Here is a 14,094-nt window from a genome sequence, read left to right as displayed (position 1 = left end):
TAATAATAATAATAATAATATAATGTGGCAGTGCCTGGAGACAGCAGAATAGAAGAGAAAGAACAGGAGAAGATAACAAAATACAAAGACCTACAAATAGAAATAGAATGACTATGGCAAAGGGTAGTACCAAAGTAATAGGCACCTTGGATGCAGTCCCAAAACAACTGGAGCATCATTTGAGCACCATAGGCATTGACAAATTTGCCATCAGTCAATTGCAGATACAATTACATTTAAGCCTCATCATTTTTTATAAATAGAATGACACATAAAATAAATCCGGGTGCAATTTTTCCACTCACCCACAAGTTATTTTAAACTGTGCCAGAAAGCCTTGCCGTTGAATCAAGATTATTTTTCTCTACTGCTGTACTGATTTTCCACTGTATGTTTATGCATCAAATCAAACATTACATTGCATAAAATGACTTATCATGCAGCTATTGTAAAGATAGTCCTCACTTAACAACTGGTTGCTTTACGATCATTCAACATTCTACTTCTATAACTGTCTAGTTTGGCACAGCAACCAAACAAAACAGGTACAGACTTCAATGGATAGTTATACCTGCAGAAAAAACAATTGCAACCATCCTGCCTTCCATTGAGGATTTGCGTATTGCATGGGTCAGAAAGGAGGCTGAGAAAATATCTACAGACCCCTCACATCCTGAACATAAACTGTTTCAACTCCTCCCCTCTGGACACCATTACAAGGCATTGCATGGCAAAACAACTAAACACAAAGGTAGTTTTCTCCTTTGTGCCATAGCTCTGTTGAACACCTACTGTATTTCTGGGACTATAAGATGCACTGGAGTATAAGATTTCGAAGAGGAAAACAAGAAAAAAAAAATAGATGTTGCCCTTCCTGACCTCCAGGAGCACTCTGCAGGCCTCACAAACCCTTTGCACACCCCATTTTTGCAAAAAATAAAAATAAAAAATAAATAGGGCCTGGTTTTGGCAAAAACGGGATTCGCAGGGCAGGGTTTTGGGAGGCCAAAAATGGTTGTATTCAGTGTATTAGACGCATCAACATTTCCACCAGTGGTGGGTTTCAAAAATTTTTGGAACCTACTCTGTGGGTGTGGCCTCCTTTGTGGGAGTGGCTTGCCAGCCATGTGGCCTGGTGGGAGTGGCTTGCCACCCATATGTTTTCTTTCTTTCTTTCTTTCTTTCTTTCTTTCTTTCTTTCTTTCTTTCCTTTTGTCTCTGTCCCTTTTTTCTTTTTTTCTTTCATCTCTCTCTCACTCTTTTTCTTTCTTTTTTCTTTCTTTCTCTTTCTCTCTCTCTCTGTGTCAGTCTGTCTCTCTGTCTCTCTGTGTGTGTGTGTGTGTGTGTGTGTGTGTGTGTGTGTGTGTGTGTGTGTGTGGCAGTGGTGGGTTTCAAAAATGTTTGGAACCTCTTCTGTAGGTGTGGCCTGCTTTCCGGGTCCACTGGTGGAACCTCTTCTAACCGGTTCGGTAGATTTGACAAATCGGTTCTACCGAATAGGTGCGAACTGGTAGGAACCCACCTCTGATTTCCACCCTCTTTTAGGGGGGAAAAGTGCATCTTATACTCCGAAAAGTATGGTCATTCCCATAGCACTGTCTTATATCTAAGGATATTTGCCCATGTAATAGGGCTGTATTGCTATTATCCATCTCATCTTCCCTACTACTTTCTTCAATTAGTATCCTCTGATTATATTACTTTGTTGTTTGTATGTACACTGAGAGCTTATGCTCCAGAGACTAATTCCTTGTGTGTCTAATCACACTTGGCCAGTAAAGAATATTCCATTCCATTCCATTCTGTTCATTGTAACCAACTCCCCAAAATTTATTTATGTCTGATCCTTAAAGTTACAAGTGCCATACCACACCCATAGTTATGTGATTGCATTTTGGGTGCTTCACAACCAGTTTGCACTTACGACCAGTTGCAGCATTCAACACTCGCATGAACATGATTTGCAGTGTTTCTGCCACTTTCTGATTTTAAAAAAAATATCTCCATTTGAGAGAATGAATTCATGTGATAACCACATAATTCATGTAATGACTGCAGCGGCTCATGTTACAATTTTTGTAAAAATTGGTCATAAAATCACATTAGATCACATGATGATCCATTTAATGACCACAAAGACTTTTCAAAATTCTTTCGTGGTGGTTAAGTGAGGACTACCCGAATTTTTTCATTTAAGTTTTCCCTCCCCCAATAGCTTATCAATATGCATTATTGAATAATAAGAAAACAAATCTGTAGTAGAGAAACATACCTAAAAATAACATTTATGCAGTAAAATCCACCGTTCCATCAAAATTGCTTTCCCTACAACATTTTATCAAATAACAAGAGTAACATAGATGGAGTGAAAGCCCCACCAATGACCAGACAAAGCTAAAGATATAACAAACCATTATTCAAATCAAAACTAAAATCAAATTGTAGCTAAGGAGCATTATAAATCAAACAAAGGAAGCACATTTTCATACATTTAACATAGAACAGCTTGTAGAATATATGCATGATGGTAAATTGATGTAACTCTAGGGAGAAGCTTTTGCTATAAAACCTCCTACCACTCAATCTGCCCTTGTTATTTCATCAACACAGAGAACATATATTATTTGTTTTCACAGTTTATATTCTGCCTTTTTGCTTGTCAGGCAATCAAGGCCACTGAGAACTTAAAACCCACATAAACATGAAATGCACTTTCAGTTCATCCCTTATGGGACTTCAGATGGTGGAGTTATATAAACCAGGGGTTAAATGGTGAACAATGCCTATTCACTTCTATGCAATTGTAACTTCAGGAGGGCCACTGGATTTATTTTTTCCTAGATCATGGGTTACCACACTTCCTTCCGCTACCATCGTGCTGTCAAATGTACTCCTGTGTTGTTGGAGTTTCTTTTCTCCCATAGAAGTGAATCGATGCTATCCTAACATAGGGTCAAGGATAAGAGAATAAGTTCCAGTCCTGAGAAAATCAAACCTAAAAGACACAACAGAGGCAATGGCAAAATTGAGGAGGAAGACTTGAATAAAGGAAAATATAGGTTGTTTCCCTAGATGTGCCATTCTTAGTCATAGAAAGAATGATGACCCTCACTGTCAAAGACCTTGGAGTACTCATATCTAATGATCTAAGTCAGTGGTCTCCAACCTTGGCAACTTTAAGACTTGTGGACTTCAACTTTGCTGGCTGAGGAACTCTGGGAGTTGAAGTCCACAGGTCTTAAAGTTGCCAAGGTTGGAGACCACTGATCTAAGTGACAGAGCCCACTATAACAATATTGCCAAAAAGGCATTAAGAGTTGTTAACCTAATCTTGCGTAGTTTCTTCTCTGGTAATATTGTACTGCTAACCAGAGCATACAAAATATTTGCTAGACCAATTCTTGAATACAGCTCATCTGTCTAGAACCCGCACTGCATGTCGGACATTAATACAATCGAGCAAATCCAGAGATAATTCACAAGAAGAGTCCTCCACTCCTCTGCTCACAACAGGATACCTTATGCCACCAGGCTTGAAATTTTGGGCTTAGACAACTTAGAACCACGCCGCCTTTGGTCTGACCTCAGAGTAGTACATAAAATTGTCTGCTACAATGTCCTACCTGTCAATGACTACTTCAGCTCCAACCACAACAATACACAAGCACATAATAGATACAAACTTAAGGTAAACCGCTCCAAACTCGATTGCAGAAAATACGACTTCTGCAACAGAGTGGTCAATGCCTGGAATGCACTACCTGTCTCAGTGGTTTCTTCCCCAAACCCCCATAATTTTAATCTTAGACTGTCTACTGTGGACCTCACCCCATTCCTAAGAGGTCTGTAAGGGGCGTGCATAAGCGCACCAGCGTGCCTACCATCCCTGTCCTAATGTTCTGTTTTATTTGTATCCATTTCACGTGTTCAAAATCATGTTTATACTTTATATATGTTATTTAATACGCTTGATGAAATAAATAAATAAAATAAACAAAAATAAAATAGATAAATTATCACAGAAGTTACACTGAAGAATTGGGTAAAAAAAAAAAGAGAGAGAGTAGGTGCCTGACATTCCATCGACAAAGATCCCTGATACACAAACTGACAGCAATCTACATGTACAGCACAATCCTAACATATACTTTTTCTCCACTTGAGTCTTAATGGCAGGCATGGGTCTGGTTTCTTAATATCACTGAGCCATGTTAAAAAGAACAGCAAATGTGATTGTAGCCCGGAAGCCAGGAGGGAGTTTGTTTGACATCAGCCTGGCAATTTGGCAAACGTTTCATACCGTGCGTGGCTGCGCATGCCCAGTGTTATTAAGAAATACAGCATCAGCTGGGACTAGGCCTCGGAAAGCCAGAGATGGAAGGGCAGGGAGATGCAGTTAAAAGGATGGGAGTTAGCCTGTGTGATTGGATTGGGGGAAGACTGGGGTGCCCTGAGGGGTGGTTATTTTCTAAAGGACTGTTTTGCTCTTTGCATGCAATGTCGCACCAATGCTAAGTCCCTTGTCTCCTCTGCTTTGCTCAAGAATCTTTGGGAACTGTGGTAGTAATGATGGCAGAAGCATCTTAATCAAGAAATCTTGCTCGATACACCCCAATAGGTTGAATCAATCCTAGTCAGGTATAGGAAGTTGGGACCACCAGAGTAGGTGATCTTCCCCAGGGTTCCACCTATCAGCAAAGAAGAAAATTTGGGTCTACGGGTTGCCCATCCCTGGATTAGAGAATCAAATCTGGTTTTCCTTTTTTTTCTCTCTCTGCAAAAAACCAGAACAAAGTTCTGGAGCTTATTACTGTAGCAGTGGGCCCTTACAACAACAGCATCCTTAAGGTTAGATAGTCAAGTGGGATTGTTCCCCGATAAAAGAGGGCCAAATGCATAGGTTTTGCCAAGTTCACTGGTCCAATTTTTTTGGATCAAGGCATAAGCAGCTAAACCAGGATTCCATAAAGAGAGAACTGGAATTGCCAGTGGATTGCCATTTACTCCAAAATGTGGACGTCTTACTCTTTCTCTGTAAGTCTGCAACAAAACTGTAATTGTGCCTCAAATCTGGCGTGCTCCTCACAAAAAAAGAAGATGGTAAGGGTAAATTGGAGGGAAATGGGTGGTGGTGGTAGGATTCTTCCAACTAATGTCCAAAAGAAAATAGGCCAAATAAGATCATTTGTAGGTGTCTTTTAGCTTTGCATCACTTAACCAATTCCCTGCCCTAAAGTTCAAGAATGATTTCTTAATCTTTGATTATATTAACAAGCCTGAACCAAGTTCAAGACCAACGGTGGGGCACGGTGGGAGGGGGTTCAAGGTCTCACTATTTTAACTTCATTGACCTGCTTTGGGGGCTCTCTCATTTTGCAGAAAGAACGGTTTGTCAAACTGCTGGACCAGCTACACAATTCCCTGAGGATCGATCTCTCAATGTATCGGGTAAGTAGGAGCATTTGCTTAGAACGGAGAAATGGGCCAATGGTGGGATTCAAATTTTTTTACTTCTAGTTCTGTAGGTGTGGCTTGGTGGGTGTGGCTTGGTAGGCGTGGCAGGGGAAGGTTACTGCAAAATCCCCATTCTCTCCTGATCAGCTGAGACTTGGGAGGCAGAGAATAGAGGGGGCGGGGCCAGCCAGAGGTGGTATTTACTGGTTCTCCAAACTACTCAAAATTTCTGCTACCGGCTGTCCAGAACTGGTCAGAACCTGCTGGATACCACCTCTGAAACAGGCAGATTCTTTGAGGTAATCAAAGGCTGGTTTCTTGAATTTTCATTTGTCATTGTATGAAAAGAAGCAAGTTTTTACTCCTCTTTTGTTTATGTAGGTAACAAGAAGCACACTATCTAAACATTAAACTTGCTCCCAGTTTTCTAGTTCGTTCATTCGTTCATTTATTCATTCATTCAACATGTTTATATGGTTACCTATCTCCAAAGGCACTCTGGGTGATGTAGAAAGATAAATCAAAACCAAAGTCACAATTTCAGTAAAGAAAAATCTAGTTGAAGTGCCCCACTCAAATCTCAATAACAATCTAAAAAGCAGGCCTACATACACCTCAGAACTCTGCTATTCTGTATTCTGCTAACTTCCTGGCCTCAGTGCTTGGGGGAATCACCAGGTCTTCGTGGCCTTCCAGAAGTCAAAGCTGTCCATATCTGAGAGGGAAAGTTGTTCCTCAAAATAGGGTCTATGATAGAGGAGGCACACTTCCTAGAACCGTGATGGCAAACTTATGGCACGTGTGCCAGAAGTGGCACACAGAACCATCTCTCCAGCCACGTGAGCCATCCCCCATTGCTCTTCTGGGCTCCAGCGTGTCAGCCAGCTGGTCTTCACGCATGTGGGAATGCCGAAAACCAGAAGAGCAGCTGCCTGGCACGCATGCGGGTGCTGGGGAAATGATCTTCTGGTTTCTGGAGCGCACATGTGCACCGGCCACCCGGTCTTCCCATTTCTGCGTGCACGAAGACCAGCTGGCCAATGCGCATACATCTGCTGGAAACCGGAAGATCATCTTCCCTGCACGGGCATATGCACTGGCCAGCTGTTCCTCCAGTTTCTGGCACATGCCAGCTGGTCTTCACATGCACATGCATGCCAGAGACCAGAAGACCAGGTGGCACGCTAGAAACCAGAAGATCATCTTCCTGGTACGTGCATGCGCACCGGGCGGCTGCTCTTCCAGTTTTGTGACGCGCACACACACTCCTGTTTCGGCACGTACTGCTGAAAAGGTTCGCCAACACTGTCCTAGAACCCACAAAGTCATACCGCTTCATTGATGGAATGCCCAGTCTGGTGTGGCAGGCAAAAACTATCAGAGAGATGTGGACTGAAAGATAATCCATGCTGTACAGGGCATTTGTAGAAATGACCTTGAAAAAGATAACCCAGTTCCATTCACAGAGCAACAAGGCAAGAGAGCAAGTTTATTTCTAGTGGTTAAAGCACTAGGCTAGAAACCAGGGGACTGTGAGTTCTAGTTCCTCTTTAAGTGTGAAAGCCAGCTGGGTGACTCTGGGCCAGTTATTTTCTCAGCCCCACTTCATTGGATTGTTATTGTGGGAAAAATAAAGGGAGGAAGGGGGTATTAGGTATATTTGCCATCTTGAGTTGTTTATAAAAAATAATAAATGTGAAATTTTTTAAAAAAAACTAAAATCAAGCCCAAAACAACCTGAGAAGAGGAAGAAATGAAAGAATCCTGACAGATGTTGCTATTCAGGGTCAATTCAGGTTTTTTTTACAATAGCATTTTAAGCATTTCACATGCATGGGGATGGGGAAGATCTCATCGATTTAGTAGTGAATGAAGCTCACTATTGATTTGGGGGGGGGGAGTTTTTATTACCACCAATTCAGCCACCACCAGCACTAGAAATTTCCCTGAGAGTGAGAACCAAATGTCTTTCCCATCCTTATTTTCTGTTGCTATATACAGGATTATTAAGAACAATAGTATTGCCAGAAAGTGGTCCAAAAAGAGGTGTACAAGCAGATTAAAGGCAGTGGTATGGAGTTTAGGTTCTCAGATGAACGAAGACATATCAAATGATGGCTGCATTTTCTCTTATTTCTCAGAATAATTTCCCTGCCAGCAGTCCTGAAAGACTGCAGGACCTTAAATCAACAGTGGACCTCTTGACCAGCATCACGTTCTTCCGGATGAAGGTAAATCTCCAGTTCTTCCATCCTGGAAAGATGGAAGCCAATATCATTTTGTGCTTCCTTAATTTCTGATACTACTTATTGTGTGATTTAATCTGGTTTAGAGTTGTGCAAGCATAGCCCGTTCCATTGTTCCAAAGCTCCAGAAATAGCCCAACCAAATTCAAACGTCTCTGACTCTGGGCTCAATCCAGAAAGCGATTCAGAAAAATAAAAGCTTTGTAAGAATATGCCTGTTGGGTCAAGAGATGTTCTTGGTAATTAAAATAATAGGATGGTTCACTTTCTGTTTTAAAAATCCAATGAAAGGGAACCTACCACCTCCCTAGAGAAGCTCTTCCTTGCCAACCTGTTCTTAATTCTAAAAAGCTTGTTTTCACATTAAAGTGAAATTTGCTTTTCTATATTGTGTGTCCTGCACACTGAGTTGAAAGTTTACAGGTCTTGGTTTGTTTCCAGGTGATACTCCTCCAGATATTTCATATCCCCCTCACATGTTTTTGTCTCCGGGCTAAACATAACCAGTTTCCTCAGTTTCTCATTTTAAGACATATTTTCCAATCATCCTTTATGCCTCTTTTAGTCTGATGCTTCTTCAAGTAGGCACTATATTAATTAAAGGTAAAGGTTCCCCTCGCACATATGTGCTAGTTGTTCCCGACTCTAGGGGGCGGTGCTCATCTCCATTTCAAAGCTGAAGAGCCAGCACTATCCAAAGAGATCTCCGTGGTCATGTGGCCAGCATGACTAAACACCAAAGGCCCACGGAACACTGTTACCTTCCCACCAAAGGTGGTTCCTATTTTTCTACTTGCATTTTTTACATGCTTTTGAACTGCTAGGTTGGCAGAAGCTGGGACAAGTAACGGGCGCTCACTCCATCACGCAGCATTAGGGATTCGAACCACTGAACTGCTGACCTTTCTGATTGACAAGCCCAGCGTCTTAGCCACTGAGCCACCGCATCCCTATTATATTAATTAATTCTAATAACTGGCACCCTTTCTTATCACTGTTTTGTGCAGGTCCAAGAGCTCCAGAGTCCACCACGAGCCAGTCAGGTGGTAAAGGATTGTGTGAAGGCCTGCCTCAACTCAACTTATGAATACATCTTCAACAACTGCCATGAACTTTATAGTCGTGAATACCAAACTGATCCTGTAAGTGGGTTGGCACTTTATCATAGATGCCTTTGGCCATGTTGGCAACTTCAAATTTTGATTAATAAATGCTCTGTCTTACATATTGATAAACATAATCAGAATGTCAAGTACAAGGTAGGTGATATTGATATAGCAGATGACCCTCACTTTGTTAAGGACCTAGGTGTCCTTATCTCTGACGATCTACGCTTCAAGATTCACTGTAACAGTGTTGCTAAAAAAAGCACTAAGAGTTGACAACTTATTTCTACAAAGCTTCTTTTCTGGAAACATTGTATTGCTAACTAGATCTTATAAAATCTATGCTAGACCAATCTTAAAGAGTTCAACTGTTTGGAATACCTACCATATATCTGTACCCCAAGGCTCTGTTTTAGGCCCAGTACTCTTCAACCCCTTCATCAATGATTTGGATGAGGGGATAAATGGGGAACTCATCAAATTTGCAGATGACACCAGGCTGGCAGGAATAGCCAACACTCCAGAAGACAGGCTTAAGAGACGGAAGGATCTTGACAAACTTGAACATTGGGCACTATCTAACAAAATGAAATTCAATGGTGAAGAGAGTAAGGTTCTACATTAAGGCAAGAAAAATGAAATGCACAGGTACAGTATAGGTCCATGATGGTGAACCTATGGCACGCATGCCACAGGTGGCACCCAGAGCCATTTCTTAGGGCCCTATCAGCTACAGCGTGCATGTGTGCGCTGGCCAGCTGATTTCAGCCTTCATTTTCAGCCATTTTTCAAAAGCCTCCTGCAGCCTCCGGAGGGCAAAAAACTGCCCAACACGCAAACCAGAAGTCGGGAAACGGGCCATTTCTGACCTCTGGGAGGGGCAGGGGGGGCCGTTTTCACCCTCCCTAGGGTCCTAGAAAGCAGTATGCGCATGCGTGGGGCAGCAGGGGATGCTTGCATGCATGCGCAGGGGGCACGGTGCAGGGGCATTGAGTTATGGGGTTGGACACACAAGCACGCACAATAGCAGGCATGCTCGTGCTTTTGGCACCCGAGGCGAAAAAGGTTCACCATCACTGGTATAAGTGGTACCTTGCTCAATGGTAGTAAGTGTGAGAGGGATCTTGGAGTCCTAGTGTATTACCATTTAAATGTGAGCCAGCAGTGTGCAGCAGCTGCCAAAAAAGCCAACACAGTTCTAGGCTGCATAAACAGAGGGATAGAATCAAGATCACGTGAAGTGTTAATACCACTTTATAATGCCTTGGTAAGGTCACACTTGGAATACTGCGTTCCGTTTTGGTCACCATGATGTAAAAAAGATGTGGAGACTCTAGAAAGAGTGCAGAGAAGAGCAACAAAGAGGATTAGGGGACAGGAGGCTAAAACATATAAGGAACCGTTGCAGGAACTCGGTATGTCTACTTTAATGAAAAGAAGGACTAGGTGAGACATGATAGCTGTGTTCCAATATCTCAGGGGTTGCCACAAAGAAGAGGGAGTCAAAATATTCTCCAAAGCACCTGAGGGCAGGACAAGAAGCAATAGCAGAGAATGTTTACTTCCAGAAACCACATCAATTTTAACAGCATCTGTACTAGTCTGAAATGTAATACCACAAACAGTATATATTGTCTGTGCTGTTTGCTGTTTACTGTTTGCTGCAAGAAGGAAAATTGCTGGAAGGCAGAGGCAGATTCCCCCCGCCTTGTTTTCCTCCCCAAAAGCTAGGTGCGTCTTATACTTCGGAGTGTTTTATACTCCAAAAAATACGGTAAATCATTCTAAACCTGACTGTAGAAAATACAATATTTTTAATAGAGTTGTCAAAGTCTGGAATGCTCTACCTGAGTCAGTTGTCTCAGCTACAAATTTTCACAATTTTAGTCACATGTTGACTTCCATGGACCTCATTTCATTCTTAAGAGGTCCATAGAGGCGGTATGCATAAGTGCACTAATGTGCCTATCGTCCCTGTCATTATATTTTTATATTATTCCTGTTTTCATTTCTATTTGACAGATTACAATAAATAAAAATGTTGACTGGGAAATAAAAGGACTGGAGAAGTGATGAAAAGCATCACTTTGAGGAAGGCCTCTAATCTAATGATGCCCTACTCCTGTGATGGTGTACCTTTGGCACATGTGCCAGAAGTGGCATGCAGAGCCATTGTTCCGGGCACGCCAGCTGTTGCCCATTGCTCTTCTGGGTTCCAGTGCATGCATGCCTGCCAGCAGCTGGTCTTCATGCACACGTGCATGTCAGAAACTGGAAGACTAGGTGGCTGGTGCATGTGTGCGTGCCAAAAACAGGAAGTTCAGCTTCCTGGCATGTGCATCAGAGGTGGGCTGATTCAGCCCTGATTGGCCGAACCGGTAGTGGCGGCGGTGGAAGGCTCCACCCACCCGCCTGGACATGTGAGCATGAGCAAACCGGTAGTGCCGTGATTTGAAACCCAACTCTGATGTGCATGTGCACTGGGGAGCTGCTCTTCCGGTTTCCATCGCTCCAATGTGCACTCACCAGGGAGCTACTCTTCCAGTTTCTGACATTCCCACATGCACGCTCCCGTTTCAGCACTCGGTGCTGAAAAGGTTCGCCATCACTGACCTACTCAATTCTCATCTCTCCTTGATCTTCTGGTTTCTACAGGATGAGTTGGTCAAACTAATGTGTATTTTTTTTCCTCATTCTTCCTTCCCACCCAATCATCCTAGTCCAAGAAGAGTGAAGTGCCACCAGAGGAACAGGGTCCCAGCATCAAGAATCTAGACTTTTGGTCCAAACTTATAACCTTGATAGTATCAATCATTGAGGAAGATAAGAACTCATACACACCCTGCCTCAACCAGTGAGTACATACCGAGAGTGCTCAAAAGAGGGGAAAGAAAATGCACGAATCATTAATGCACGGTCTTTAGTGGGATTCAGGTATGGTACCTTAGTGAATTTTTCATGTTGACATGAAAGTGAATTTCTGCCTTTGAATTCTTAACAGATTCCCTCAAGAGCTGAATGTTGGAAAGATCAGTGCAGAGGTTATGTGGAACCTTTTCGCTCAGGACATGAAGTATGCAATGGAAGGTGAGCCCTCTTCTTGAAGTCTTAAGAAGAGGCTGCACTACTCATTCTTATTAAAACATTCTCATGTGTCTTCTGCCTCCTTCCCTCCATGTTCTGTTGAGCTTCTGGTCTTTCTGGACAAACTGGGATTATGCCAAACCCTATACCCAGGTTAAATGCACATTAAAACATTTTCAGAAGAGACCATCTGTTCTGCTCCGGGCAATGAGGTTCTACTCGGGCAGCCAGTTAACTCCACGTTTAGGAATCTCTTTCAGACCACGTTTATTATCAGGCATCCTTAATAACACAACTTACAGTTCAGTGTTAAGATTCTTCTGACCTTCCATGATCTGTCCCATCACGTAGTGTAAAAAGATGATGATTTTATCCCCATGCTGAGTGGAGATATAGAAAGCTACTATTCCAGTTCACAAAAGCAATTGAACTGCCCAGCTATAAACTTTGCATGTGGGCAAGATGCCCCGGTGGCCAATCAGAAACAGAGATGTGATCGCATGCCATGGAACTACATTTCCCGTAAGGCAGTCTCTGCCTGCATTTCCCATGAGGTAGTTTCTTAATTCCTACACTAGCTATATACTGCTGGGGCAGCACACCATCCACCTTCCAATTCATTCACAGGTTTATACCCTTGTATCATTTCCGTCCTCGCTCATAGCTATGTGCACTTCCCATCCACCCCCACATTTCTTCTATGGTTTCCCACAATTTGCTTTTGGATCTTGTTTTACCTCTGGAGATAATTCTGCTTGGCTAATTCAGTAATCAGATCCTGGTAGCCTGTAGGAGAATTGTGCGCTCCCATCCCTTTTTACTTCTTTCTCTTTCATTCTCTTCTTCTCTTCCACTACTATGTAGAGCATGACAAACACCGGCTATGCAAGAGTGCCGACTATATGAACTTGCACTTTAAGGTGAAATGGCTGTACAATGAATATGTCACAGATCTTCCTTCTTTCACCAGCCGAGTTCCTGAATACCCTGCGTAAGTCCCTTTGTGGTTTCCTCATGCTTAAACCTTGACCTTACTTACCATAAGCCGACTTTGAAATTTTCTGAGCTTGCCAAACTTTAAACTTTATGTGAGCCGCCCTGAGTCCCCTCAGGGAAAAGGGCGGCCTACAAATACTAATAAAAAAACTCTAAATATCTACCTCCAAGAAGATATTTAAAGTTTGGCAAGCTCAGAAAATTTCAAAGTACGCTATCATTCCAAAAGAATATTGAGTTGACTTTTGTAGTGTTGAGCAGAACCCATACAAGCATTATTCAAGATAAAAGATACACTAAAAGTGTTGCAGGAAATAAGGGACTCAGACTTTGAGATCAAGGGAAGTGGTTTTATTTGGTACCAAAGTTCAGATCAAGATAGGCAAGACAGCCATATGAACATCTGAACAACCTCCTTGCGGAGAAGCACACTCATAAGTTTCTCAAAAACAGTAAAACACGGAAATATGCTATGCCAGTGTTAATTGGTCACTTAATTTAGGCTGCTGTTACTAGGCAGAAAAGCTTTTCCTCTAGAGAACTTGCAGTTGGCTGAACTTTAGCTTAAGATACAGCAGGTGTGAATTTTGAGGTTTGACATTTAAGGTTCCTGTTCTTCTACAAGACTCAGAAAATGTTTTTACTTTACAATGCAATATGATAGCAGAGTTGAAAGGGACCCTGGGGGTTGTCTAGTCCAACCCTGTATCATCTCATTCTCATGTCCAAATCTCACTTTATGTCCTGCCACAAAAGAATCAAAACACCACATTTCACAAAAAGGGTAGAATTAGAAAGTATAACTAATACAGGTTATACTCAACTTACAATCACAATTGAGCCCAAAATTTCTATTGTTAAGTATGACATTTGTTAAGTGAATTATGCTCCATTTTATGCCCTTTCTTGCCACAGTTGTTAAGTGAATCACTGCAGTTGTTAAGTTAGTGACACAGTCGTTAAGTGAATCTGGCGTCCCCATTGACTTTGCTTGTCAGAAGATGTAAAAGATGATCACATGAATAGAATAGAAGAAGAATAGAATAAAATAGAATTCTTTATTCTCCAAGTGTGATCAGACAGACAAGGAATTTGTCTCCTGTGCATAAGCTCACAGTTTACATATAAATAGCAAGTAATAGGTCATATGTAATAATGATAGCACAACCAAATTGATCCCAGGACACTGCAACTATCATAAATATGAG

At 42.0% G+C, this 14,094-nt stretch overlaps 1 protein-coding gene across 1 annotated transcript in view; it reads left to right on the top strand.

The window, feature by feature from the left end:
* UNC13A (unc-13 homolog A) overlaps positions 1-14,094 on the top strand; it is a 127,440-nt gene that overhangs the window by 74,408 nt on the left and 38,938 nt on the right. The window contains exons 23-28 of the mRNA XM_032214197.1: positions 5,380-5,448; positions 7,596-7,685; positions 8,708-8,842; positions 11,527-11,660; positions 11,808-11,893; positions 12,755-12,881. Coding sequence (XP_032070088.1) covers positions 5,380-5,448; positions 7,596-7,685; positions 8,708-8,842; positions 11,527-11,660; positions 11,808-11,893; positions 12,755-12,881 — 641 coding nt within the window. The remainder of the gene's footprint in view (positions 1-5,379; positions 5,449-7,595; positions 7,686-8,707; positions 8,843-11,526; positions 11,661-11,807; positions 11,894-12,754; positions 12,882-14,094) is intronic.

The sequence above is a fragment of the Thamnophis elegans genome, chromosome 1 (genome assembly GCF_009769535.1).
Source record: "Thamnophis elegans isolate rThaEle1 chromosome 1, rThaEle1.pri, whole genome shotgun sequence".
Taxonomy (NCBI): domain Eukaryota; kingdom Metazoa; phylum Chordata; class Lepidosauria; order Squamata; family Colubridae; genus Thamnophis; species Thamnophis elegans.
Note: the sequence above shows the minus strand (reverse complement) of the source record. Positions and strands in the feature narration are given on the sequence as shown.